General features: G+C 31.0%; 1 protein-coding gene across 1 annotated transcript in view; it reads right to left on the bottom strand.

Moving 5' to 3' along the window:
* The window catches only part of LOC107437991 (netrin receptor UNC5C), a 300,076-nt gene that overhangs the window by 35,080 nt on the left and 238,985 nt on the right, over nucleotides 1–26,011 (bottom strand). Inside the window, exon 6 of the mRNA XM_087165445.1 lies at nucleotides 13,988–14,137. Within this exon, the coding sequence (XP_087021571.1) occupies nucleotides 13,988–14,137 (150 nt within the window). The remainder of the gene's footprint in view (nucleotides 1–13,987; nucleotides 14,138–26,011) is intronic.

Here is a 26,011-nt window from a genome sequence, read left to right as displayed (position 1 = left end):
ACCATAATATCATCATCACATTGCATTTTGCTACATTATGTTACATATATTGAATTATGTTACATATACTCATTAATGATTTATACCGGAAAAAAACTCAACATGCAACAGGTTGTTCTCGTATTTAATTTTATTTTCATTTAATTTAATTTAACCACTAGTAAAAATATTAATTTTTTACGATTAGAAACAAATCATGTAATTAGATCTGAAAATGAGCAGAGAAAAAAAAACAATACTTTATTAAGATTGAAAACCCAACAAGTATGCAATTGAATTTCATTTAGAATTTCATATTGAATTTCATTGACTATTTTTATTTTTCATGTTCACTTATGACAAATTATACAAGAACTTCTGAGAAGCAAAAAAAAAGAAAAAAAGAAAAAAAAGTGAAATATAAAAATTGCTGAAACATTAAAGTATTCCAGAACCAAACTTCCAGAAAGATCTAACGAAACTGTTTCCTTTATTTTTAACCAAGCAACTAAAAACTGAGAGGATTCTGAAACCCGGGGGAAAACACGTGAAAAATAAAAAGGAAAACACCCTGTCATCAAGCTTTACGTGGACAAATAGAAGAAAAGCCGATTACTTTTCCGCAAAGGCGTATGGGTCGTGGTCATACACGAGCTTAATGACGCATCTAAGACCTTTATGGTCATGACCTAAGAAAACGACCAATGGACGAAACGACAAGGGGTTGAGATGGAACTGGGGAAAGAAAGTGAGATATATAAAAAAAAGAAGTTTGATCTCTATAAAATTGTTGGTGAGGCAACATGTCTGAAGGAAGTGTAGCTATAACAGTTACCGCAAATCCTAGATAACGCCTCAGATAACGATAATTTAGAGCTGCGTCGTAATAGTCTCTGACTTGTTTTAGGCTTTCATGGCTGTATTTTACCTGGAAGCAAAGTAAGTTTAAGCCGAGGTCCGAGATTAGTTGTTCCTGCTGCTTACTGCTTTATTTTTTATATGAGGGATGATTCGCCTATTTGGGAAGCGATTGGCTTGTGAATAAGAAAAACTAGAAAATTGTGGAATATTTCAAGATTAGTTAGAATGATATAAAAAAAATGATAAGTGAATGTGAATAAGATAAGTTAGTCTCGGATATTTATGCCTGATAACGATAATTTAGAGCCTCGTCGTAATAGTCTCTGACTTGTTTTAGGCTTTCATGGCTGTATTTTACCTGGAAGCAAAGTAAGTTTAAGCCGAGGTCCGAGATTAGTTGTTCCTGCTGCTTACTGCTTTATTTTTTATATGAGGGATGATTCGCCTATTTGGGAAGCGATTGGCTTGTGAATAAGAAAAACTAGAAAATTGTGGAATATTTCAAGATTAGTTAGAATGATATAAAAAAAATAATAAGTGAATGTGAATAAGATAAGTTAGTCTCGGATATTTATGCCTGATAACGATAATTTAGAGCCTCGCCGTAATAGTCTCTGACTTGTTTTAGGCTTTCATGGCTGTATTTTACCTGGAAGCAAAGTAAGTTTAAGCCGAGGTCCGAGATTAGTTGTTCCTGCTGCTTACTGCTTTATTTTTTATATGAGGGATGATTCGCCTATTTGGGAAGCGATTGGCTTGTGAATAAGAAAAACTAGAAAATTGTGGAATATTTCAAGATTAGTTAGAATGATATAAAAAAAATGATAAGTGAATGTAAATAAGATAAGTTGGTCTCGGATATTCATGCCTGATAACGATAATTTAGAGCCGCTTCGTAATAGTCTCTGACTTGTTTCAGGCTTTCATGGCTGTATTTTACCTAAAAGCAAAGTAAGTTTAAGCCGAGGTCCGAGATTAGTTGTTCCTGCTGCTTACTACTTTATTTTTTATATGAGGGGTGATTCGCCTATTTGGAAAGCGATTGGCTTGTAAATAAAAAAAAAACTAGAAAATTTGGCGGAAAGTTTCAAGATTTGTTAGAATGATAAAAAAAATAAATGATGTATGAATATGAATAAAATAAGTTAGTCTCGGGTATTTATGCCTGAATAAATCGACGAAAACATTTACATCACTAAAGCAAGTAGGCATTTGTTAGTGTATGAATATTTCAAAATGTATATTTCTAAAAACCTTCTAAAATAAGTATTTACATTAAGTGTCACAAATTAATATTTAAGTTAAGTAAAAATAAAAATGCTATAAAAAACAGTTAAATTGCTAGTGAGGAAGGCAGGATTGAAAATAAATACAGTTTTATTGCAATTTGGAGGTATTTCTAATAATAACCCTTCAACTCCATCATTTTTTCTCCAGCAATTTAACAGGTTTTGATGTTTTCAGTCCCGCTATATTTTCAGTAGCGATTCGTTAGATCTCGATAGTGTTTTTTTTATAATAATAAAATAATAAAAACATAATAAAATAATAAAGTAATTATAATAATAAAAACGTTAGATTTCAAAGCCATTCTTCAAATATTTACTCGCTAAGTAAACCTTGTGACGTCTATTTTACATAGACAGGAAAAAAATCCAATAAAGCATTTACAGATTTCTGCACATTTAAGTGAACAAAATAAAGAAAAATTCTCGCTAAGACTCTATAAAACTAAAATTTAAACAACATTTCATCTTTTATCGTCAATTTTTAATAAAATGATAAGATATGATTGATACTTTCTTAAACTCTTCTAAAGAAATCTTTTTTGAAAGTTATTAAAGCATGTTTTTTTACAGATCTGCTAAGAGAAACGTTGCTTATCTTAACAATAATCTATTATTAACTGTGAATAAAGGCACAATAATTTTCTGTTTTCAATTTTTTCACTATAATAAATTTCCAGATTATTATTCCTAAAACAAAATATTTAATAAAATTAATAAATAAAAAAAATCTAACTTTATGACAATAAGTATTTTTAATAAATATTATAGATTAAACTAATTATTATGATTTAAATATCATGAATGTCTAATTAAAAAAGTATAAAAAATAAAACAGAATTATTTTTAAATTAATAACATTTGTAAACGGAAAAATTTCGATATTAAAGAAAGAAGGAAAGTAAGAAAAGGGGAAATAAAATGTTCCACGTCGCGAATTGAACGCCAACAGACTTAGAGTGAGGCAGTCTCCTACCATTAGGCGAATGCATATTTACCGCAAAGGCAGTCTCCTACCATTAGGCCAATGCATATTTACCACAGTAAAGATTTAATTAGTACATAATTGTATGCTTAAATTTTCAACTGCTTTTTTCGGAGAATTGGTTAGGTACTGCGCGTTATTATTTTAAGGGGTGAACGCCCTTAACCCTATGACGCACCGGTGTTTCCTTTTGTATATTTTTTTCTGACCCTTTAATTACAAGCAAAAATATTTTGTGTTATTTTTTAATTATAAAAAACAATCTAATAGTTACTAAAAATATTTTAGATTGTGGAAGTTATATTTGTACTGAAATATAAAATCCAAAAAAAAAGTAGTCTGAAAAACTTTTTTCCCATTCATATTCAAAAATTTTTGAATCATTGATTTTGTATAGTAAAGAAATTTAAATGATGAATATCTGCTTCTATTAGATCTAAAAAACTGCAAATAAGTGCAAATTTAAAAAATTATTATTAGGAAGTAAGCCATGTTTTTTTTTTTAAACAAGTTAAATGCCATGGGGGTCACCGGTGACCGGCACTGAGTTTGTTCCTAGCTCCACTGGAGTCACCTGTGACCGACTAAGCGAAGATTATTAGAAACACATAATTCGAGTAAATTTTTAAAGCTTTTATTTTTTAATATTATTATCGTTACTAGAATGGTTTGAAGAAATTAATGCAATACATATTGAGAAAATCCTTTTGGCCAGACGGGCAAGCCATGTAAAATTAGCGTGGCATTTAAAGAGTTAATGCAGAGAAAGACACTGATGTTTCATGTTGTATTTAATTATTAAAAATGCTAAATACAATATTTTTGACCTAAATTAATACAAAATAATGAAAAAAAAAATGGAAATTATGATTAATAAAAATTATGCGTCAAAGGGTTTAAGTATACGACTTAAAAACCATGATTCAAACCAAAGAGAATTTCCAAATGATTTCCTTCCTTTATTGGTTACATTTCCTAATTTCTAAATGGAACGATATTCATCTAAATTTAAAAATTATTATTCTAATATTTATAAATATTTTATTAATTTTCATGATAAAAAAAATAGGTTATAAATTCATAGTTCAATCTTATTCTAAAATGCATTTATTTGATACTTTTTTTAATCGAATTTATCAAAAACTTAACCGTAAGTAAAGTAAAAAAACCAAAATTACAATAAAAAATTCTAGCAAACACAAATTTTAAATTCTTGACGTTTGACATCATTATCCAGACGAGCTCGTTTTTTTTCTCTCTCTCTCAAAAATAAAATTGAATGGAAAACTTTTGGGTAAAATAAATGTAAAATAAGAAGATATTTTTAACCCACTTCTTTTCCAGTTACAGCAGCAGCTATTAAAGTGAAATACGAGCAGAAAGATGGACTCTTTTTCCATCAACAGTCAATGTTCTTGAATGTGTATTCACAGACAGTATTTGAAATAGAGGGAGATGAGTTGTAACTCTGCTACTGCTTGCATAGTCGTTTGAAACATTCTTTTCAAAATAAAATTCGATTACATTAGTGTATAGAATGTCTCATTGAACATTGAGGACAAATAAGCCAAAGAATTCATCTTATGCATTTTGACAAGATATGTGCCTTCAAATAGTAAGGTTATTTCAGACAGCACATAAAATTCATAAAATATAAAGCAATGGAAGAATTGTTTTCTGTTGTTTAATGTGTGAGCAAATTCTAATCATCGATATAATTTAATTCAGTTGAATACTCTGACTTATTCAAATCACGTGCGCAAAGTTGCTTTACGAGTTGTTTAAATATGTCAGCTATGTCATCAAACCGATTTTTGTGCCTCCAAGTACTGCTATATATTACTGATTGAGAAATTATGTGAATTAACTTATGGATTTTGTAATAATATACAATAATATGTAAAAGAATACATTGTTTAATTAAATGCAAATTTATATGAATGGATAAAGAAATAAAAAATAATACAATAAAATAATATATAACTTAATATAATTGTGGGGAGAGTTGATATCGACAATGCCAACCTTCATCTATCTGAAGGTACCTCGTGACTGAATCAAGTTAGCAAGTCTTATATAACAGTGAATTGATGTTTAATAATTGTAGTGATAATTACGTCACAATGCTCCCCTACCAGAATTTTATCAGGGATAGAATTCGATGAACAAATACCACTAGTTGCTGTACTTGTGAAAGACCGGGAGAGCTGGATTAAGGTAACCGGGTTTTTGAGTGCTAAATGTGAGAGGTGTATTAATTTCACGGTCGTAGTCGCTCCTGTGTTGCCTTTAGCAGTCGAGTGTATGCAGGCTGACGTTGTGTATGATCGAGACGAGACAGAGCAGCAACAGCGCGAGGAGGTGGATAATGTCGCAGTCACAAGTAGCAAGTCAACTGTTCCATCTAGACCATCCATCGAAGTGGGCGTTACTGTCTAGGTAGGCGTGTTCATATCGAAGTAGGCGTGTTCACATCACGTCCGAAGGTCACCAATGTGGGGGGAGGAGTTATCGACTATGTCAACCTTCATCTATCAAAAGGTACCTCATGATTCAATCAAGTTAGCATGTCTTACAATTATTGTTTAATAATCGTAGTGGTAGTTACGCCACATAATAATAACTAATTGAAAAGGAACCGAAAAAGAGACAATTAAGTCTCTAATATTTTGAATGAGCTGTTTAAAATTAATAATTTATTATCACAAATAAAATTTATATACTATAAGCAAACCATAATAATGTGATTAATTAGGTTAGCATAAGTTTATTTAATTAATCAAAATTAGTTTTAGATACTGGTAAAAGAAAATCTGTATCTTAAAATTCCAAATTAAACGGTTTACTTCTAAATTACGAAGAATATTAAAAATTTTCTGAACAAGTTTTATAAATATTACAAGCATGGTACTGTTTATTTGCATGCAATTACTATAACGGTAAGTATTTATTTGTGCCTATAAAGCTTATTAAAAAGCACTCACAAAATTAAAAAGAACGTTTAAGAATTTATTTATTTATATTAAAAAAAATAATGTTATATGCAGGGCTTGCAACTTTGTATGCTTTTTGGGAGAACTTCTTCAGGTGGAAATAAGTTAATGCTTTAATGTATGATTGTTTGTTTTGGAAATCTGATAAAAAGTTATTTTCCTCGCCAACTACACGTTAATGCAGAGGTTGCCAAAGTGGTCTATATAGACCCCCAGGGGTCTATTTAACATAAGCGGGGGTCGATCTGAGCCAGGGGGTAGAATGGGGGTCGATCCGAACCGGAAGGGTCGATTAGTCGAAGGAGTATCAGTGTTTCTCAGATATGTGACAATTAAAAATAAAAGACTTGGAAATATATACAGGTAATCTTCAAAAATTGAGCGATGATTTTAAACTGCGTTTTGTTGATTTGGAAAACATTGACATCCCTGATTGGATTATTGTGCCATTTTCTGCTCAAATTGAAAACGTGGACATCAACCTGCAAGATGAACTTGCTGAATTATTATGGGGATTTGAAGCAAAGACGCTTTTTAAAAATTTAGCAATAAGCAAATTTTGGACAAATATAAATATAATGCAAAAATATGTAAGACTTCACGAAATAGCTCAGCCATTTATGATAGCATTTCAAAGTTCCTATATGGTTGAAGTCGGTTTCAGTCACGTAAATTCAATCTTAACTAAGAACAGAAATAAATTAAATATGGAGTTTCGAGGGGATTTAAAATTAAAATTGACCAATTTTGAGCCCAATATAACGAACCTTGCAAAAAAAAAAAAAAAAAATACCAGGCACACCCATGTCATTGATTAAGAAGCAATGAATCCGTAGTTACTTTACTTATTATTTCTACTTATAATTACTTATTATTTCATAAATATTAAGGTATTTATATTTCAACATTAAAATATTTTTCATAAAACTATTGTTACACTATGTACTATTACTTTAATAAATGTTCAAAATCATAAAATAAATGTACAAACACAGTATCTAATAGAGTTTTATCTTAATTAACAGAAAATTACTTTTATGGGGGTCGATGGAGATTTCGAAAAATTATGTAGGGGTCGATGATCAAAAAGTTTGTCAACCCCTGCGTTAATGATACAAAAGTTCATATGAAACGCCATTTTGTTTCAAATTTCTCGTGGTGAGGATTTTAAAATGTAAGCAAAATTAACAAAAATTCTCTGAAGCTTTAGTTTCAAATTGTCCATCACTCCATAAAATATTTTGCAAAAAGCATAGTAGTTGGCAGTTCTGTGTATTGTGGGCTAAAACATACATTTCTGAAAATCTGGTTTCGATAATATAGAATAGTTTTGGAATGTCGAGAATTTAGGAAAAAATAAATAATAATTTTAAAACTTTCTCAATTAAATTATAATCTAACCTTGATATCAGTAACTTCAATAACTCGAATTTTCATATTACAAGAAAAAATCATGTTTGATATGGTGATAATATAAAAAAAAACTTCTTTTGGTCAAATGCATTTCCTGATAATTCTCCATGATTTCAGGAAATATTTGTGATCACCAATTTTACTTACAGTTTCCTAAAGAATTTAAAATGTTTTTTTTTTTAAATTTCCAAAGTTTAAAAACTTTTATTGAACAATTAAATGAATTATTTTTTGAAACCCAAATAAGAAAGAGAATGCTATGACAAGAAATTGACTGAATCATCCATTCTTAAAGAAGTAGATAGGCAAGATGAGCAACTAGTTTATGTGGAAAAAGTTTTCCTTATATGGTGATTAGGAATAATCAAACATATTAAAATAGGCAAACTCATTTCGAGATATATACAAAAAAAAAGGAAGACTATGAAACGTAAGAATTTCAGCAAAACGTGAAATCAAATAAAAAATCAAATATATTGTCCTACTTTAATCTTTTTTATAGTTTTTTGGAGTAAATATATGTAATTCAACTTTTAAAATATCAGTACAGTTATTATTTTGACTGAATTTATAAAAATATTCGTTTCTCTATGTCTCGAAATTTTTACCATTTTTCTTTGAATTCCTTGTATCAAAGTTCATCCGTACTTTTGAGAAAGAAAAAAATAAAAATTTAAATTTTCTTTAAAGTTCCGTTTGTCTTTTTTTCCTTCTATTTTTTTCATAACTAAAATGATTGTGTTATAACTAAATGAAAAAAAAAAATGGTATTTTTCATTTTGTTCATAAAATAACTATCAAACACCAAAATTGAAAAAAGATTCTAACATTTTTGTTATATCTCTAACATTTGGTGTATTGTGTCACCAACACTAGAATATTTCTCAAAATAGAAGTATATTTATACTAAAAATGAGCAAAAAAAAAAAAAGCAAAATAAAAGAATTGTAGTTTTAACCCACATCACAATTACTGTTTTTCTGTAGTTAGCAGAAAAACAGTAATTGAAATGTTGGTGAAAAATAACTCTCCTCAAATTTCATTTACAAAAGTGAATCAATCAGAGTTGTGATGCTTATAAGCAGTATCATGCCATAAAAAACTAAATAGAATTTATACATTCGAATGTTATATAATACGCTTACGAAGCCCGCTGTTTAGTGAGTTTACATTTTGTAGATAATATTTCGAATACTTTTAGTATTAGAGGGTATATTGCATTAGGGGGACCGGAAAGTAATGTCATTTTGACTCATTAAATATTTGTTACTCTTAAAAACCAATTCCCTTTTTTTCGATCCGGCAATGAAAGGTTGTTGCTAACGAGGGTGAATACATTATTGATTAAAAATAAAATCTTGATAACAAATATCAAATGCACTGAAACGACAATACTTTCCGGCCCCCCTAATATTTATATATTTTTGAATACTTTTAAAATATAGACAGTTCAGGTAAAGTGATAATATGTTTTTGATTTTTTTCGAATTTTAATAATTTGAAACTAGGAATAATAACTCTTCAAAACCATAAAAATTGTTTAACAATCAAATAAAGCAGAGTTTATGAATTTTTTTTCTTCATATTTGAACTTCAGTAAACAAAGTCAGAAAAAGAAGTACGAATTCAACATTTGCTCTACAGCGGCGATCGTTTTCTTCTAAGAAGAAATTGATTAATGCATTTTTATATTATTCAGTACCAAATTGACGAAAATAACGGTTATATATATTTCTAGTTCTTTTAGATTCTATAAACTAGATCACGAAATTACGAATGGAAATCAGGACGATTCGTCTTCTGTCCAAAACCACCCATCTCTTCTTGTGGATTCACTTAAAGGAAAATTCAAACTGAAACCATTCTTCGAGGAAACCATCTGAATTGCAGATGAAAACCTATTTGTTCCACCCACTCTTTTTCCCTTTTTACATTTCTCAGAAGAGGACAGATTTCGCTTCCGATTTTATCAACATTTAATTCAGAGAGTGGATTCTGGGGAAAGTCGACTTCTTGGAAAGATATCGGAGAAAAGTCTTTTGTAGTTTGCTTCAGTTTTCGCCATTTTGAAAATGTAGTGATGGAAATTTGTAAAGGAATAGAACGATAAAGGGTAAAACCGTGATGGTGACGTATTAAGAAATATGTTAACGCTTGAAAGTTACGTCTATTTGAAGATAAAATGGAACACTGGTTAGTAAAAATTTAAACACTTTAAAATTTCGAGGCATTTACTAAACAAGAATGAAGATGTTTAGAAAGTGTGACATAAGAATTTTTTTTTTTTTTACCAGTTTAAAGAGTATATACGTTGAACCTAATCTTTATTGCTGTGAGTATGACGAGTTCTTTAAAACGTCGTGTAAAATTAAACAGTTACCATTGACTATAAAAACTTGAAATTCCAATAAATTATAAGGAGAATATTGTTTTTTGGTTTGTTAATTTATATTACCGACGCCCGGTGGCTGAGTGGTAGCGCTTCGCGCTCCCGTGCCACAGGTCCTGGGTTCGATCCTCGGGCCGGGCAAGGTTGACTCAGCTTTTCATCCCTTCAGTGGGTCAATAAATGAGTACCAAGCATGCTTGGGAACTAAACACTGGGGGTTTCGCGTTCGACTGACCACCTAACCGGAACATCTGCTCCTGCACCCCAGAGCCCAATGTCAAGAAAACTGAGAGCCCAAGGTCAAGAAAACTGAGATGGACACAATAGGCCTTGGCCCTCTATGGGCTGTCGCGCCACTGAGTTTAGTTTAGTTTAATTTATATTACCATCGAAACTTCTTGGGGATATCTGCTACTCTCTCGACAGCAAACCATGTACCGTCTCGTCTAAAAATGATGAGCTTCGATATTAATGAAGAAGAAATTTAGTATTGGTTACAGTTAATAGAAAATGCCAGGAACATCAAATTTGATGTTCATCTATCAATTGATGAAAATGTTGTAACTTTAGTTTCAGCAAATATTTCCAGAATCAATCGAAGAAGTGATAAGTTATACCGATGAATATGGTAAAACGGAAACAAAATTAGTGCCAACATCTAGGGAAAGCCTTTGAAGGGCCGATGAATTCCTGAATTCACACGAATTTAAAGATAATAAACAGAAATTTGCTACAAATGCCAAAAATTTATTATTTGCGCTGAGAAAAGAGTGTTCGAACCCCTTTTTCTGAATACTATATCATTTCACACAATTTGACAATTTTCAAAATTATTTGTACTTGGATACTAAACATGTGCTACTCCCCAATTTTTACATGGAGAAAACAACTAAAATACTAGCGAGTATTAGTGAAATAAATAATTCAAGTTTTATTGTAAAAAATGTAAACAATAATGTCTAAATAAAAGTATTTATTTCCCCTAAAAATACAATTAACATTTTTTTCTCACTCTTTTGAATGGCTGTATCCTTTTACTACACTTCTGTTTTCCAGTATCCCATAATAAATTGAATATTTATTTATTTTCCAACAGAATTATATTTTCAATGATGACAACATATCTGGAATTTGATCAAGAGAAGAAAAAAAAAGTCTAGATAATCAGCAAGGTTTTCTTTCTTTCAAAAATAAATGATTTTAGAGTATTCTGATAGTGTCCTTAGTTCCCTTTTCTCGGTGTTTTATCGTTAATTTAGCAAGTGTTAAGATATTCTAATTGATTTAAGTGATGAGAAGAGTTGCCCCGTTGTACAATAATTTGACCAAAATGTTTGATATAAAAAGTTGTATTCACCTGTTGTAGTTGGTTGCTTTGAAACCCTCAATTAATATTAGGTTCTTATCAACGATGTTTTGTGTAAATACCCTGGGTTGTAAGTAATGGTATGTAATTACTGGCTGTATCTAATTACTATATTGTGATATTGGTAGCAGATAGACGTGAAGTTGCGAGTTAATTCTAAACTCGTTGACTAAAGTTAAGATGCATGTTCAAATAAAAATTATCGAATTTTACTATGTATTTACTGGGAGACACTATGCATTCAACATAAGGAGTCGAAATAAAGAAAGTATCATAAAAAACATTAGGCTTAACAAAATAAAATGTCCATTCAATTTAAGGGCATAATTTGTTTACAGGGTGCGATTATTCTAAGAATCCCTTTTACTCTGAAAGAACGGATTTAACTAGTCGGTGAAAGCGATCCCAAAAGCTCAAAACCAATTAAATAAAAAGAACTCCTCAACAGACACATGGTAAAATCTTTTCACTTGTTTAAAAAGAGTGAGAGAGAGAAGGAAAAAAACGAAAGAAGGCGAAAGAAAAAAAAAGTAGAAGAAAAAATTAAAATTAACACGAACAAAAACTAAAGTTAATTTTTTTCTTCTTTTTTCAAATATCGGTTTTGTCCTTCGATAGATTTATCGAATTCCTGAAAGCTCGTCTGCTTTTGATAAATGCATTCTCCTTATCCCTTTTCCACTTTTTAAAAAACGCTTCATGTAGAATTTTTTCCCCCTGATACCATATAGATATATGCGCATATATGTATAGGTATTCACTTTATCTCCGAAAAAAATTGCGTTTCATTGTTTGTCAAGTCAAACATATTTCATAATAAAACAGTTTCTTTTTTCATATCGTTTTTCTTTCTTCACCGTTTCCCAATTTATTGCCTAGACCTGTTGTACGAGCGTTCTTTCGTTTTCCATGGAGCAACAGAGCTAAAAGCTGACGTGCAGCCCTTGCCCATTCAAGTGTTTGCTTTTTGAGGAGAGAAAGCAACGTGAAAGATGGCGGGGGAAAAACTTAATCAAGGAAAGGACCTCTCGAGGAACGGAAGTCAAATATTACTTAATAAATGGGGCAATAAAAAGGACTAATCCTTTTCTTTGACGCTGTCTTTTGTCGTCTTTTCTATTCCAGCGAGCGACTTTTCCCTTCTTTTAACGCTTGATTGAATGTTCTTGACTTAAGCCTTTAGATTTTTTTTTCTTGGCACATTCTTAGAAGACGGAATGGGTAATGAAACAAAATTAATTCTAAATGTTTAAAAAAAAACTGAATAAACAATTTAATAAAATGGTAACTTACGGTAATTTGAAGGCTTGTTGAGTGTTGTGATATTTTAAAATATTCAGAATTAGGAATTGATTTTGTAAATTCACGTGAGATGCTTTTAATATAGTCAAATACTTAACTAGTAATATAGGTTCACTTATTTAAACAGGAATATTTTTTTAGTTACCGTTTTGTGTTCATCTTTATTGTCTTGATACTTAGTCAACATGCTCTTTTTTTAAAAATTATATTGATTCTTTAGACTTTTGTCTGCAAATTTTTAAACCATGTTCTTTATTAAATAAATTAATCAGTTTTAAGACAGTAAAAGTGTAACGCTTCACAACTTCGGCTAATCTTAGTGCTATTCAAAATGTGATATTTATAAATAGGTCGTTCTAATTTTGTCTTATATTTTGTCTTATGGTGTAAAAAATATAGTCTTATGGTGTAAAAAATCTTATGGTGTAAAAAATATAGTCACAGATGTCTATACTATATTTTTTACACCATAAGACTTTAATCGATTTGAAAAAAAAATAATGGTGCTTATAAAACCAATAAAATAGTACAATTTAATCAACAATATCGGTGCCTAAACTGTAGGTTATTGCGATCTCCATAAAAGTTTCATAATTTGAGAATTCAGGAATCTTTAGAAATCCCTTGTGACTCAAGCAATAAAAAGACATCAACTTAAGTGAAGTCTAGATTTAAAAAATTTTGCTTTTAACAAATAAACTGTCGTTTATCACAATATGTTTTTGAAAATGCTGCTAAAGACGAGCGTTCTTTTTGTAAATTTAAAAATATAAAATCGTAAATAATATTCATTCAATTACAGAGATGAGATATTTGAAAGCTTATTTCACTCAAAAAATCCGGTAAAAGTGAAATTTTATTTGGTAAATTAAGAATTCAACCCTCCCAAATATGCAAGTTTCAGGAATTTCTGCGGAAAACTGTGGTTCCTCATGCAGAATGCAGTTTAACTATCTACTGCAACTGTTGATTTTTTTTTCTACTTACACCAACTTGAAAAGGTTCAATTCCGTAGGTTTCCTCTCTTTCTGGATTGTTAAGATATGAAAGTGAAGATGGCATCGATCAACTTGCGTAAATTTTTTTCGGAATATAAATCATTATTTCTTATACAGCCTAGTTTAAAATTGTATGGCAAATGTTAATTGAAGAGTTTAATGAAAGAAAATATTAAGTGAATATGAATAATTAGTTTCTTGAATATGAGAAAATTAAATAGAGGCATATGTACAAAATGAGTTCCTCATTTACAATTACCTTAATTTAGGTTTTACCAGAATATAGTGAGTTTCTCTATTTACAGTGAACAATAACTTGCTCTTTAACTGCATAATTTGGAGATTAAGTAGAACTTGACATGCTCTTTTACTCAGTTATTTATCTAGAAGTATAATCACCAAGAGGAGATCTTACCTGTACCAGCTCCCCTATACATGCAAGGATCTCGACCCTTGATACGACGTACAAGCATGACCATGGCTATAACTACGACCACGAAAACAGCCACAGCAACGAATACTCCCACATACAATGCAACATCAGGTTCGGTCTCTGCTGGAGTAGCTAAAAAAGAAAATACACAATTTTTAATTTCTGACATATTTTTCGAAGTTTAAGCATAAAAAGTACAATTTTAAAGCTGTAAGTTAGGAAATTAATTGTCAATGTAACAACCATATCAACATTACCACAGATTTATCCCCTCGATTTTCGCACACATACGTTTCGAATTCGCCGTACGTTTTTCTTATGCTTAAACTTCCAATATTACAAGAGAAGCAATGTTTCATTTCTTTGTATTTGAAACTAAAAGTACTTAAATAATTTTTTTTTTAAATTTTTATTTTATTTTACTTTGTATGTCTTTTTTCTCTTCATTTTCATGCATTGTCATCCGATTCTGAACTATGTGCCAAATTTGAAGTTTGTAGCTAGTCGGGAAGTTAGTTTAAAATCGATTACAAAATTCCACCCGGACAGACATACACAAAGGCAAGTTTATATAAACGTGGTAAAAAAGACTAATAGATAAAAATGTTGATTATTATGTTCAGTATATGTACTATGATACTAAGCTAAGTCTTACTAATTTTTAGTTTGAACAAGTTTATAAATGTGTCCTCAGCGACCGAAACGTATTTTCCTTTCTGCATAATTTGTTCTATCAATCCTAATTTATACTATAGACAGCTCATAATTCGACAAGGGTTTTTAAACCGTTCATTGTGTTGAGTAGATAGTCATACATATCTATGCAGCAATATAAGAAAAATGGGGGTATTTTCTTGTTTTGGTAACTCTTCTATTTGGGGCAATGCCTAAAATGCTATTTGGGGCAATGCTTCCTTAGTTCCCTCAAGTTAAGCTTCAAAATTAAAACAATTTGTAATTCTTAATATTTTCAAAATTTTAATATAATTAAAACAAAAATTAATTATAACTGTAATTATATATTTCAGCGTTCCATACTCATTAGTGTGTGTTATTTTACAGTTTTAACTTGTGTCACTTTTAAAGTTTCAGCATGTTTCATCTTTAGAAATTTGAAAATATAGCTCCTATGTTTCATTCTGCCGAGGGCTATTGAAACCCTAGACCTGTGTCTGTCTTCTTATTCCTTCCAAAGAAGAATATAACTTTACTTATTCTTTCTTTGTACTTGAAATCACCATCGAGATAAGACTGTGTTATGAATATGCATTTAACAGAATTTATGTTTAAAAATAGTAGAATATACGGTTCAGTTAGTAACGTAACTAAAATCTTGGTGTCAAGTGGAACTGAATTTTAGTTCTAAATATAGATTACCCTGTATTACGGTTTAACTTGATTAGATACATGGTTGAATTTAACATGTTATGCAAACTTGGAACTTTGAAAAAGTTTTAAAATTTCTTTGAACCCTAACCATTTAAATATCAACGGGACTTCCCAGTAATACGTTTTTCCACATTGCATTGAAACAGAACAAAATATCCCATCCGAATTTGTCTGTCCCTATAATACATACGCTAATGACTTTCCGTTTATCATTAGTTGATAACACACGATTATTTGAAGTTGCATATCACTCTTGGAACAATTTAGCTGTTGATATTTCGTTCGAGGTTGTCATTTTATGATTCGTCAATTTTCAGCTTTTTATCTCGATCAATTTTGAAAATAAATCTTTCATGTATATTTTTATTGATTCATTAGCTTTTTCAACTAGTTATAAAACAAAGTATTAAATGTTTAGTTCCAATTCAAACTTTATAATGAGGTAAAAGTCCAAAATTAAAAATTTCGTGAAAAATTAGAAAATATTGAAAATTAAAAAAAAATATTAGTCAAAGTTTAAAATAGACATTATTTAATGTAATAAAAAAGTTTCGTACATTTGCGATAATTTTTTTAAAAATAATTTGATAAATAAAGGGTGCACATTTAATGTTGAGTAACTAGGTTCAATAGAAAAAAAATTAATGGATAAAATTAAAGGAAAAGTATTAAAAATAATGATTAATTTCTTAATAAATGAGGAAAATTCCAGATGCTTAATTGTCCGGAGTTAAGTATGGAGAAAGCAGAAATACTTCTCTGTCCGAAGGGGATCTTTAAAATTGCAGCAAATGTGCTCCAGCTGTCAACATTAAAAGTTTTCTTAAGAGTGTTATAATAACGACCTGTCGTGGCACAGGTCCTTGGTTCGATCCTCGGGCCGGGCAAGGTTGATCGCCTTTCATCCCTTCAGTGGGTCGATAAAATGAGTACCAAGCACGCTTGGGAACTAAACACTGGGGGTTCCGCGTTGGGTTGACCACTTAACCGAAACATCTGCTCTTGCACCCCAGAATCCAAAGGTCAAGAAAACAGAGATGGGCACAATAGGCGTTGACCCTCTATGGACTGTCGCGCCACTGAGTGTGGTTTAGTTTTGTTATTATAATATAAAGTATCTATGGATACAGGATGTCAAAACTTCGTCTTCAATTATACAAACTAATATTCTTTAGAATTAGATCTATCGTTCCAATATTCTTAAATTCACATGGAGAGATATTTTAAGCAAGGGATAATACACAGACATATCTACTTTTGTCATGATTGGTGACAGGTCTGTGACATTTCCCATATAAAACCACTTTTTTATTACTTTTCACCCATATCCCCGTCCGAGAAAAGTAAACAAATTTCACCGTGGCCTAACCCCCAGTATCTCCCAGTGTGCGACAAAAAGCAATTTATTTCCACACGCGTATTTTTGCCCCGTTGTCAGATAAGAAAACGTGGCCAACTCCAAGAGTCACAATGACCCAATCGTAGCTGTCACTGTAAAAATACAGGGGATTGGCAGAGCTATGGTCAGTACCTGTTTTCGCTTTCCTATTTCTAGCCTTTTTTTTCTTCTTTTCTTCCGAATCCCATTCCTTTTTCCTTAAACCGGGTTCAATTTTTTCTCCTTATTTTTATTTTAGTGCCAAGACACAAATAGATCCAGGAATCTGTTTTATTCTTTTTCTTCATTTTCAATCTCTTTCATCTTTACTTTAAAAGCGAAAAAGGGAAGGAAAAGTTTAAATAAAATCCTTTTCTCGAAATTTCTTTCGTTCCTTTTTTGTTTATTTATTTTGTGATACAGACAAAACAAATTTATATAGATCATTATTATTCTTGCATTTAGTATTTTTTTTTTAAAGATTTAAGATAAATTATCAAAAAAAAATTAGCTTCAAAGAAAATGATTACTTTGTCATTGGTTAGAATAAAAAATATTGGCATAAAGTTTTACTTAATTGAAAATGAATAATGCCATGTATGTTTAAAACATAATGACATACACCGAAGAGCCATTACATTATGACCACCCTGCTAATAACATGTAGGACCGCCTTCAGTCCTCAAAACTGCTAGCACCCGCCGTGGCATTGATTCCACAAGGTGCTGATAAGTAGTCTGAGGTATCTGGTACCAAGCGCTCATCAACTGGTCCTGAAATTCCCTCACATTGCGAGGGGATAGAGTGGCAACACGAATTTGGTTTTCCAAATAGGACCACAAATGCTCTATTGGATTATGGTCAAGTGAATTTGGGGGCCAAGACATGACTTGAAAGTCACTGGAATGTTCCTCAACGATTTGACCCTTATGACACGGTGCATTATCCTGTTGGTAAACACCATCCCCGCAGGAAAAACTGTTGCCATGAATGGATGAACCTGGTCTGCAACTATGTTCAAGTAGCTTACAGACGTCAGGGATTGTTCTATGAGCATTATGGGTCCTAATGTGTCCCATGAAAACATTGTTTCTGGGCGAGAAACCATGAAAACCTGGGCGACCCCATTGTTATAGATGGAGGGTGGTCATAATGTAATGGCTCTGTTAATATTATTTATTTCTCCATATTAATTATTTCTAATACTCAATAGATGGCGCTCTGCGCAGCAATGTAAAATCAGTTTTCTACACAGTTTTCCTCCATAACACTGTAACATCATCATCATCCTTCTTGTTATTAAATATATTTTATGTTAAAGGCGTTTTGTAATGAATGAAACCCCGAGATCTGAAAGATCATATCACCGTATTTAATATTGGCGCACCAACCTGGAGCTAAGAATTTGATTAAAGGTGAGTGCAATTGATTTAAATTATGGATTCATACGATGATTTGAAAAACAAAGGAAAAACAATTCGCTCTTTAACAACTCGAATAATAACAAAGATTGAAAATTTGATGAATGATGATAATGTTGAAACTAAAGAAAAGATCGAAGAATTAATAGATTATAAGGAACAGTTAATTGATAAAAATAAAAGTTTGAAAGCAATAAATAATCGAATTGAACCACTAATTGAAAGTGAGGAAATAGAAAATGAAATTACTGGAATTGAAGAATATTCGGAAAAAATAATAAAGTGGCAATCTAGAATCGCAAGATTTTTGAAAGAAAACAATAAAGAAAGTAGAGGAGGAGAAGAATCATTTAACAGCGCACAATCTAAATTTATTCCAGAAATAAGTAATGCAGTTAAACTCCCAAAACTAAGCATAAACAAATTTTACGGAGAAACAACATTATGGCTTGAATTTTGGAATCAATTTGAAATCGCGATCCATGAAAACGAAAGTTTAACTGAGATACAAAAATTTACTTATTTAAAGAGTTTACTGGGTGGAATTGCATTAAATGCTATTAAAGGGTTTGCTTCGGCTAAAGAAAAAAAAAGGAGTTGACTAAAGATTTGTTTTATGTCGAAACATTACTCGGCGGAAGCGTAACTGGGATTACTCATTCAGATTTAAAAAATGACTCTATCATTGAAAATTTATGTTATTGTAAGGAAAAATTTAATTGTGAGGAATTAACTAATGAAAATAATTCTTGTGATGATATAAATTTACAGTTACGGAAATTTTGGGATATTGAAAGCTTAGGCATAAATGATAAAATTCAGAATACACCTTTAGAGCAAGAAACTTTAAAACAGTTTGAACAAAATATAAAATTTCAGGATGGCAGATACGTAGTTAAATTACCATTTAAAGATGAGGTAAACATTTCTGACAATTTTAATTTATCTAAAAGAAGGTTAATTAGTTTAACATCGCGTTTTAATAAAAATCCTTCTTTGCATGATAATTATGCTAGTATTTTTAAAGAACAATTATCGGAAGGAATAATAGAACCTGTTAATGATAAATCAATAGTTCCAAATATGGTTTATTACTTACCTCATCATCCAGTAATTAGAAATGATAAACAAACTACAAAGTTACGGATAGTTTTTGATGCTTCGGCTAAAGAAAAAAATTGCTACTCTCTAAATGATAACTTATTATCGGGTCCCAATCTAAACCCTAATCTTTTAATTTTACTATTAAAATTTCGCGAGTTTAAGATAGGAATAATTGCTGATTGTGAAAAGGCTTTCCTACAATTGCTAATTGATGAACATGATAGGGACTATCTTAGATTTCTTTGGTCAGAGCAATTCCCTCCCAAGAAAATTGAGGTTTTTCGCAATAGAACCGTAACTTTCGGAGTAAAATCATCAACATTTTTACTGGCTGGAACAATAAAGTATCATATCAAAAATTATAAAGAATCTCATCCTTTGGCCTGTAAGGTTTTAAATGAAAATTTGTATGTCGACGATCTTATTACTGGTACAAATACGATTGAAGATGGACTACTATTATCCAGGGACACTAAATTAATATTAAAGGATGCATCCATAAATCTTAGGAAGTGGAAGAGTAATTCTAAGGAGTTATGCCAAAAATGGCAAGACACAAAATTTGAAAAATATCCTAGTGAAGAAACAATACCTTTAAAAGTTTTAGGATTAATTTGGAATACTTTAAGGGATGAATTTAATTTAGATTTAAGTTCTTTAATTGACTCTTTGGAAAATGTGAAAAATACTAAGAGAAGCGTATTACGCATATCATCGAAATTATTTGATCCAATGGGATATATAACAGCATTCACGATTAGAATTAAAATTCCTCTTCAAGAAATTTGGGAACAAGGCTTAGAATGGGATGAGGAATTTGGAAATATTTTAAGACTAAGTTGGGAAAAATGGTATAAGGAAGTAAATGTATTAAAGGAACTTTCACTACCAAGATATTATTTTCATGAAGAAAATAGCTGTTCCGAAGTAGGGAATTATAAGATAATTATATTTTGTGACGCAAGTGAGAAGGCGTATGGAGCGATTGCATATATTCGATATGAAAGAAATCAAAATTTTTACGTAAGCTTCGTTACTTCAAAGGCACGCGTTGCACCATTGAAGAAGTTGAGTCTACCAAGATTGGAACTGATGGCCACTCTTATAGGTTCCAGATTATTGGATACTTTTAGGAAGGTGTTTCAAATAAATAACAACTATATACTATATTCTGACTCAACAGATCCTACTAAATGGAAGTACATAAAGGGAAACGATAATCCAGCTGACATCATATCAAGAGGATGCAGTGCTAATGATTTGCTCTCAAGTGCAACTATTTTTAATGGACCAACATGGTTGACATTAAGAGAAGAAAAATGGCCGAAAAACGAAGAAAATTTTAGAAGATCAGATGTAGATGGAGAAAAGAGATCAAAATTTATTGCAGTTAATTATGGAAGTGAAAATAATGTTCACGATTCAATTTTCGATATCCACAAATTTAGTTCTATTAAGAAGGTTTACCGAATAACAGCCTGGATTAGAAGATTTATAACAAATTTGAGAGTGAAGAAAGAAGATAGAATCAAAAATGATTTAACTGCAGAAGAATTAGAAGAAGCTGAAAACCTTTGGTTGAGACACGTACAAGCAAAGAACTACAGTAAGGATATAGATTGCTTAAAGGAAGGACAACATTTACAGAAGTGCTCAAAAATCAGAGACTTAAATCCGTTCATTTCTGACAAAGGGATTCTACTTGTGGGTGGAAGACTACAGCACTCCAATTTGAACTATTATGAAAAACATCCTATACTATTACCATCAAAAACTAAATATACAGAACTGATAGTGAAGGAAGCACACGAAAAGACCCTACACTCTGGTATTTCAGACACACTAACGCAGGTACGAGAGAAGTTTTGGATTCCGAAAGGTCGGCAATTTATTAAGTCAATAATTGGAAGATGCGTCTTATGTAAGAGATTCAATGTTCGATCAGGAAGAGAAATTATGGCTCCTCTTCCTAAAGACAGAATAGAACAGTCACCTCCATTTTCAGTTACTGGCCTGGATTTTGCTGGACCCTTATTTGTGAAAGATTCTGACAGTAAGTTTTACATCATGCTATGCACCTGTGCAGTTACACGAGCGATACACCTGGAAATTGTTTCCAGTTTAACAACTGAAGCATTTTTACTTGCTTTTCGTCGCTTCATTTCCAGAAGAGGACTGTGTTCTGTAATTTATTCAGACAATGCTCAGACGTTCAAACGAGCAGAGTTTGAATTGAAAAAAATGTGGACTATTTTGAGCAGTTCTGAAGTGAGTGAGTTTTATTCCTCAAAAGGAATAATGTGGAAATTCATCGTTGAAAGAGCACCCTGGTGGGGTGGATTCTACGAGCGAATGGTTCGTTCAATGAAAATCATTCTTCGGAAATTACTGAGGAAAACATCTTTATCTAGTGAAGAACTCGAAACAGTACTATGTGAAATAGAAGCTGTGATTAACTCGAGGCCTATTACTTACGTGACTACAGATTCTCCAGAAACTTTTCCTCTAACGCCATCCCACATGCTACTTGGAAGACGATTAATAAGTTTACCGTCAGTCAAGTTATCCGGTATTGACTGCATGATTGACAAAAAAATGATAATTAAAAAATTTAAATATCGAGAAAGACTTATAAATCTATTTTGGAAGAAATGGAAAAGGGATTATCTTTTAAATTTAAGAGCTGTCAATTATGTAAATTTGGATAAAGGTAATCAAAATTTTAAGGTAAATGATATTGTTTTGATTCATGATGACAAACTTCCAAGGAGCATGTGGAAACTTGGAAAAATTGTGGAAACATTTCAAGGACGTGATAACAAAATAAGAGCATGTGCTTTGAAAACAGATACGTCAATAATAAAACGTCCTATAAATTTATTATATAATTTAGAAGTGGACAATTAAATTAATATGAACATTCTATTTGAACTTTAAATTCACATTTATTATTATTTGAACATTTTATTTTACAATATTACTTAAGATATTCATTTAACTTACAAATTAAGTTTATCTTAAGATATTATTTGAACTTTTTGATTTAAAGAAAACATGCATACATATATATTTTCTTGTTTAAATGTTTGTTTGTTTAAAATTGAAATATTTTGCATGTGAAAGAATTTGTGTTGTGAAAATTGCTTGATTTATTATTCATGATATGATAATTTAATTTCATCAATTGATATTTACTCAAATTTAAATAATTTCATTTATTTGTTAAAGGTTTGAACTAATGCTCATGAAACATATTATTTTAAGAATTCAATTAATATTATTGCATTATAATCTTTATATAATTAAGAAGGGCTCATATTGTAAAAGGTAAGATTATATTATATTTTAAATATTGGTACCTTACATTTGAGAAAAATAACTTTGATTAATATATGAAATGACTAAATTGTTATGAACTAAGAGTTCATCGGGGGGAAGTGTGTTAATATTATTTATTTCTCCATATTAATTATTTCTAATACTCAATAGATGGCGCTCTGCGCAGCAATGTAAAATCAGTTTTCTACACAGTTTTCCTCCATAACACTGTAACATCATCATCATCCTTCTTGTTATTAAATATATTTTATGTTAAAGGCGTTTTGTAATGAATGAAACCCCGAGATCTGAAAGATCATATCACCGTATTTAATAGGCTCTTCGGTGTATAACACGTTTTAAGTTATAAGACCATAATTACTAATAATTACTGTAGCAATGCAATAATTTTTTTAATTTATGATACGGTATATGGCCTTAAATAATTGTGATATTTAAATGAAATAATACTTTGAAAATTATGTTTGCTAAAACATGTTAACAAATAGCGAAATTACTAATAACTACTGCAACCATGTAATAATTTTTTTAATTTATGAAAGGGTATAGGAATGTCTTGAATAATTATGATAGTTAATGTTTCGTTCAATGGCATTACGTTGAAAAGCTGTTTTAACTCGAAGATTAAAATGCACAAAGTTGCTGCAAACGCTGGTCGGATCCTTTGTTTTCAAACTATTCTGAATTCTCTTATCGCATATAAGAAATTGAAACAAATAATTTAAAATTAACAATTACTTAATAGACTTATTACTTTTCTATTATTTAATCGAATTTATAATTGAGTTTAAGTTTGAATTGGAGTCGAAATTAGGCTTTTAGGAAAGTTCGAAGTTGGAGTCAAACACTTCAACTACCGACTCCATAACTCTAATATTTAAGACAATGCTCATCATTTCAACATTATTACCCTCATTGCTGAGTAATGAAGATAACGTGGCATAATAGAAATGATTAAAAAATGCACACTAAACAAATATTTATGCTAGGAAATAGTTCGAATAATCAAAGTTGACAGTTCCAAATTATAAACAAATTAATCATTCCAGACAAAAATTAAAAAAAAAAATTAATAAAAACATAAGGTTAAAAATGCACAGAGGTGGCTCAGGTGTTGAAGTGTTTCTAAACTATTTTAAACTCTCTAATCGCACACAAAAATAATAACAGATAATTTAAAATTTACAATTATTTAATAGTGAGTCATAGTGACTCAGAGGATAGAGCTTTCGTCACACCATGAGAAGATCCAGGTTCGAATTCCAGCTATGGCTGGCTGATACGAACTCTGCTCCCCGCTCGCATTGACTACATCTCTGACATAAAATATCCTCAGTTGTGGATTATTTATGGATTGGAATCCCCTAGCCATCGAGCAAACCGCGGGAAATTTTTGTAGTTCTTTCTCCGTGTAACGCAAATCTGTTTAGTTTCGTCAAAAAGTCTTCCACAATGGCTAGTTTGTTCCATTGCTCGATCAAGGACCTTGTCTTCTGGTTTGGACACAAAATTACAAGGCTACGGAGTTGAACATTGATAGTCGTAAATCAGAATTGTGTCGGCTATTCAACACCGGCTTTTAAAATTATATAAAATACAAAATTACTTAATAATTTCTATTATTTGGTGGAATTTTTAATGGAATATAAGTCGGAGTTGGAGCTAAGAGAAGGAAAATCCGTAGTTGGAATCGAATATTTCAACTACCTACTCCACAGCTCTGATATTTACACCAATGGCGCCATTCATCATTTCTACAATGTTTCTCTCATTGTTGAGTAATGCGGATAAAGTGCCATAATCGAAATGCTAAAAAAATTCACAACTATTATCACTAGCAGAAAAAAAAATCTAGCACACAAACTAAATATTTATTTTAAGAAGCAGTCCAAATCTTGATAGTTGACAGTTGAACATTCTAGACAAATTAATCATTCCAGACAAAATTTCTTTAAAAAAAAAACTTAAGGTTAAAAACACACCGAGTTGCTGCAAAGGCTGCTCGGGTGTTGATTTGTTTTCAAACTATTCTGACTCAGCTAGTAGATGAAATAAGAATTTTGAAAGGAATGAAAAAATAAATGTTCTTTTTTGACCGGATATTTATGAGAGTCGAGGAAAGACGAGGTTGCACCATTGAAAAGCAATAATCTGTCTTGCTTTCAGCGCCTGTCACCACAATGCTAATAAGAACTTATTTTTTCTTCGAGAGACAAAACACCCTTTAGATATGAGGATGGAAATAAATCTTTTGAAGAATCAATTAACCATTCGCGTGCCGATGGACTGGGGCAGAAAGAGGCGACACATGAAAAGTTTCGAAACTAGAGGGCGTTTTTACGCAGAAATCAAACAACAGAGGTCTTCAAAATAGGAACTTGTTTAAAAATTTTAAAACGAAAGAAATCTGAATAAAAATAAAGCGATTCTTAATTTCGTAGTATTGAAATGAATAGTGGGTGAGAAAGTACTTTTAGGGTGTTTAAAAATAAATTAAAATGAACGTCGAAACGTAATTACTCGTAAATGAATTTAAATAGCTAAATTAAATAGAATGAATATAATACCCTATGTGCATAGACGTTTTATTTCTGCAGGTGTGAAGCGATAACAATGGATGTAATAAAATAGAAAAAAGTAGAAGTAAGCAATAAATTGTCTCCGAACGATAATACACGAAAAATAGTATAAAAACATAAAAAAAAAGAAGAAGAAAAACTGGGAGTAAAAAGTCCATGCGTTGTTGATAATAGCAGAAAATATTGACAATAACATCATCGGCAATAAGTGTTAAAGAAATTTTTTTTTATGAACATATCTGATTGGTGGAGAACTGGGGGTCACGAGTTAAATTCTGACAGCGATTAAGCAGTGTGTACACAGCAAGGCTAAGACAGTAAAAAAAATGGCTGAAATTTATCTAGTCGGTTGTGGCGTAGTAATTTGGAAAGATAGATGCCAGCTCAGGTGCTGTCCACGTAGTCTGATCGGGGTCAAAATTATTTGCTATTCCTAACATGGTTCTAAAAAGATAAAGCATTGAGAAACGAGGATAGATACTTGGCTTTTGTTGGGTGAAGTGAAGGAATCTAGTAAAAAATGAAGAAGAATTTATGGTATAATTACATCACTCTTTTATTAAGTAATATGGTTCGAAAGCGGTTTTCCAGACAAACAATAATTAGAGCTATTCAGTCAAGAAAACAGGAACGATCTTACATTCCCAAGGTAAAAAAAAAAGAGATAAATAAAACGATGCAGGAAGACATAAGTCGGAGGAAAACGGAAAAACAAACAGGAGTAAAATTCACTAAGGAACATAATGTCGTAAACCCGTATTTATAAATTCTCTGAGAAAACTAAACAAAAAGTTTA

Source organism: Parasteatoda tepidariorum, chromosome 1, assembly GCF_982258835.1.
Source record: "Parasteatoda tepidariorum strain Cologne lab strain chromosome 1, Ptep-v5.0, whole genome shotgun sequence".
NCBI lineage: Eukaryota > Metazoa > Arthropoda > Arachnida > Araneae > Theridiidae > Parasteatoda > Parasteatoda tepidariorum.
This window is presented reverse-complemented; position numbering and strand designations above follow the sequence as displayed.